Source organism: Pteropus vampyrus, unplaced genomic scaffold, assembly GCF_000151845.1.
Source record: "Pteropus vampyrus isolate Shadow unplaced genomic scaffold, Pvam_2.0 Scaffold216, whole genome shotgun sequence".
NCBI lineage: Eukaryota > Metazoa > Chordata > Mammalia > Chiroptera > Pteropodidae > Pteropus > Pteropus vampyrus.
In genome coordinates, this window is record NW_011888997.1 from 2,985,162 (window position 1) to 2,988,633 (window position 3,472).

A 3,472-nucleotide genomic window follows, 5' to 3' on the forward strand; every position below is an offset into this window, starting at 1 on the left:
AACAAACAAACAAAAATCCCTGCTCCCTGACTGTTTATATTTGAGTCCTCCTCCATCAAACCTGAAATAGGACCACGGTGACATGTCATACCTGAGGCTCTCCAGGTTGTGGGTAGATAAAGTAGACAGAAGAAATATCTTTTACTTGCTGAAAAATATTAGATAAACATCTTTATAGCGCTTAATATATATACACATACCATACTGGATGCTAAAAGAAAAAGATAATATAGATGGTTCCAGGAGTGGTGGCAAAGGGTGCTTGTTTTTATAACAACCCTACTCTCCCTCCAATGTTGTATAACACATCTTAAAAAGTTGACATCTATTATTGTATTTATTGTGTCAATAATACTAGTAGTCTTTTGTGTCTAACCTGCAACAATTATTGAAAGTGACACAAATCAGAGACAAATGACCAGTTATTCATGTACATTCTTCCCTTTCAGCTATTTTTTAGCAAACTATTGAGAAGGTAAAGAAGGTAAAATTAGATTTGGAAATCTTCACAAGTCAAAAATAAATGTCTGATCCTACAGACTTATATGTATTTGATAAAACCGAACTTAAAACCCATATTCATTTGTGCATTCAACAAATCTATATTATACATCTGCTGTGGACAAGATACTAGGAATACAGCAGTGAATAAAGCAGTCTGAAATTCCTGTGCCCCTGGAGCTCACTCAAAAGTGTTAAAGAAAATTGTCTGTCTTTAGAGGCAGCATGCTATAGAGAGAGACCAGGATTCTGAGTAGTAAGAGGTTCTTATTCCAAACTCAGGCTCTGCCAACTTCTATTGGTATGAACTCCAAGAAAGTTATCTGACCTCTCAAAAGTTCAGTTTCCCCATCTGTGAAATGGGGATGATTCCATCCTTCCAGGGTTGTAATAAGAATCAACAAGTTAGGGTGAGTTTAGTGCCCTAGCATGATGCCTGGCACTTAGAAGACATTCAGGGAAACCAGGTTTTTCTTGGGTCAGGGGTAGAAGGCACACCTTCTAGAAATATATTCATGGATTTCTTGTTGTTTTCCACATAGTCTCAGTGCCAAATTTACAAATCCCTAATGTGTCTGATAAACTTTTTGTGAGTGAGTCTTGGCCGCCATGAAATCTGTAAAGTTGTTAGGGTTTCAGACTTCACAGTCTCTGGTTGTCAGACTCACTGCAGGTTGTAAAAGAGCGCCATCTAAAGGTTCTTATGAGACACCTTAATATGCACTAAAATTGTTTTATAAAGACTGTTCCAGTGAGCAGTGCTCTTAAATAATCATCACCATTGTGCCAGTATCTATGGGCCCATGATATAAGGTAGACAAGCACAGGAGGAAAGCAAATGATTTATCAAGTCATCTACATCTGGTCCTAAAAAAACCTTTCTTTCTTTTTTAGATATAGTAATCTAAATCATTTTAATGCCCAGAACATCAGTGGAAGTAATCTTGAAGAAACACTTCTCCTCCATGAACAGTCTCTGAAATTTTATGGCAGTACACAGGAATTTTCTTCGAGTATTGATCTTTGGGAGACAGCCCTATGAAACTGTATTCGACGCCACCTGTCTTATGAGCAAAGTATTCATTGTTTTCTTCAGCTAATACTTTATGTATTTTAGTTTGAGCTAATATGTATGGAAGTGGCTTTATGAATACTATCTGTGTACTTTATTTACAAAGACTAATTATAAGTCCTGTAGTAGACTGTTATGATTTTGCCTTAATATGTTATACATTAGAATTAATAAAGTAATTTCAAAGTCTAGGTGATTACTCTGTGACAACAAAGTGACAGTTTTGTATACATCACAATATTTCACTTTTTACAATGGTTCTGCCATTAATATCAATCAACATATATGATGGGATTTTTTTGAGTTTTAATGTGCCATTAAAATCGAAATAACAGTATGTTATATTTGCCCTCTTAATACACTTATTGAGCACTTATTACATGCCAGGCATTGTGATCATATACTACTTATGTCTGAGCAAATAATAAATCTACATATCATTTTACTATATTTGATCTTATTACGCTATCAAGATATGCACTAAGAATATTTTCTCGCAATTAAAAAGCAATGTTACCAAAATAGAGGTATAATTCTTTCTTACCATAGAAAGAATACCTACATGCCGAAGTTGTATAATAAGTGTAAATGATGGACTATTAAGGTTAAAGGAAAGAAGAAAATTAAGGAAGGTTAAATGAACGCTAAGAGAAGAGTAAGTGGTCAAATCAAATAGAGATGCTTAAAGGGATTCTCTAACTCAAATGACATCTTTAGGTCACCAATGCTACCAGTTCAGATGCATTCAGAAAATTGTCTTCCAAAAGAGATTCTTCTTGTATAAGCAAAGAAATGTGGAAACTCATTAAAAAAGAAAAAGTCAAATAAAACTGATATCCTGTACCTTTGTAGCAGTGCACGTCAAAGTTTAGTTAAAGACCACCTGCTTCAGGCGAATCTTTCTGGCCCCTACCACAGAACTTCTTAACTCAAATCTTTTTCTGAGAATCAGTGGTTTTAACATACCCATTATTCTTATGCTACCTAAAGTTTGAGCCCTACTTCTTTCCCAAACAGTCCATGCTGGATAGGATCAGTGGGTTTATCAGCTGACTGCAAATGATTCTGCAATTAAGCACCTCCCCTGTGTATGCTTAAATTATTTTAGATCTGTAGGATAAAAGATTTATTCATCTTGATTAGGTATGATATGCATTTTTAATTGCAAAAGAGCAGCTGTAAAGCACCAGGTGTTTCTCTTACTCAAACTATTTTTTTGTTTGTTTGCTTATTTTGAGAACAAGTGGAAAGACTAGCTCTACAGACATAAATTCTTGCTCTGTAACTTTTCGAATCCTTCTTTTTTTAAGCATTTGTCCTCTGACAAAATAGTGAGGCCAACCCCTGATATGCCTTAGATGCTTTCTTTGCTGCAAAAGGTTAAATGCCAAGTTTGCAATTTGGGTTTAATGAACACCTAAAAGATCAAGAAACCTTTAAACACCTCACCTCAGTGAGAAGCTCTAACAGTCTCTTTCACTGTTAGAAAAAGGGTCTGTCTTATTTTGTTGTTTTTCTTTTCCAAAAAATGAGCCTTCCTCTCCTAATTTCTACACCGTAATAGAAAAAAGTGCTCATTATGTTTTCACTCGTCCTTAGAGATGAAAAGAGATCTACAGAATTATAAAGTTGACCCAAAGCAAACACCAAAGGAGCTTAGAATTCTCACATTGGGGTTGACACTCGTGATTAGCTAAATTGCAGTAACTACACATGCTTCCATTCGGAACAGGATGCGTTCACACAGCAGTTTCTTCTCTAGTGCCTAGCAACATTATCGTTGAGCACCTGGAATAGTTTAGGCATTAAGTGTAATTGGTTTTGCTTTACATAAATCCGTAGCTTTGTAAATAAGCAGAGCATTTCAGCTTCTATATAACACCAATTAACTTAAAGGGA

General features: G+C 35.3%; 1 protein-coding gene across 1 annotated transcript in view; it reads left to right on the forward strand.

The window, feature by feature from the left end:
* Positions 1–1,543, forward strand: part of SLC15A5 (solute carrier family 15 member 5) — a 68,654-nt gene extending 67,111 nt beyond the window's left edge. The window contains 1 exon segment of the mRNA XM_011372944.1: positions 1,396–1,543. Within this exon segment, the coding sequence (XP_011371246.1) occupies positions 1,396–1,543 (148 nt within the window).
* The last annotated feature ends 1,929 nt before the right edge of the window (positions 1,544–3,472 follow it).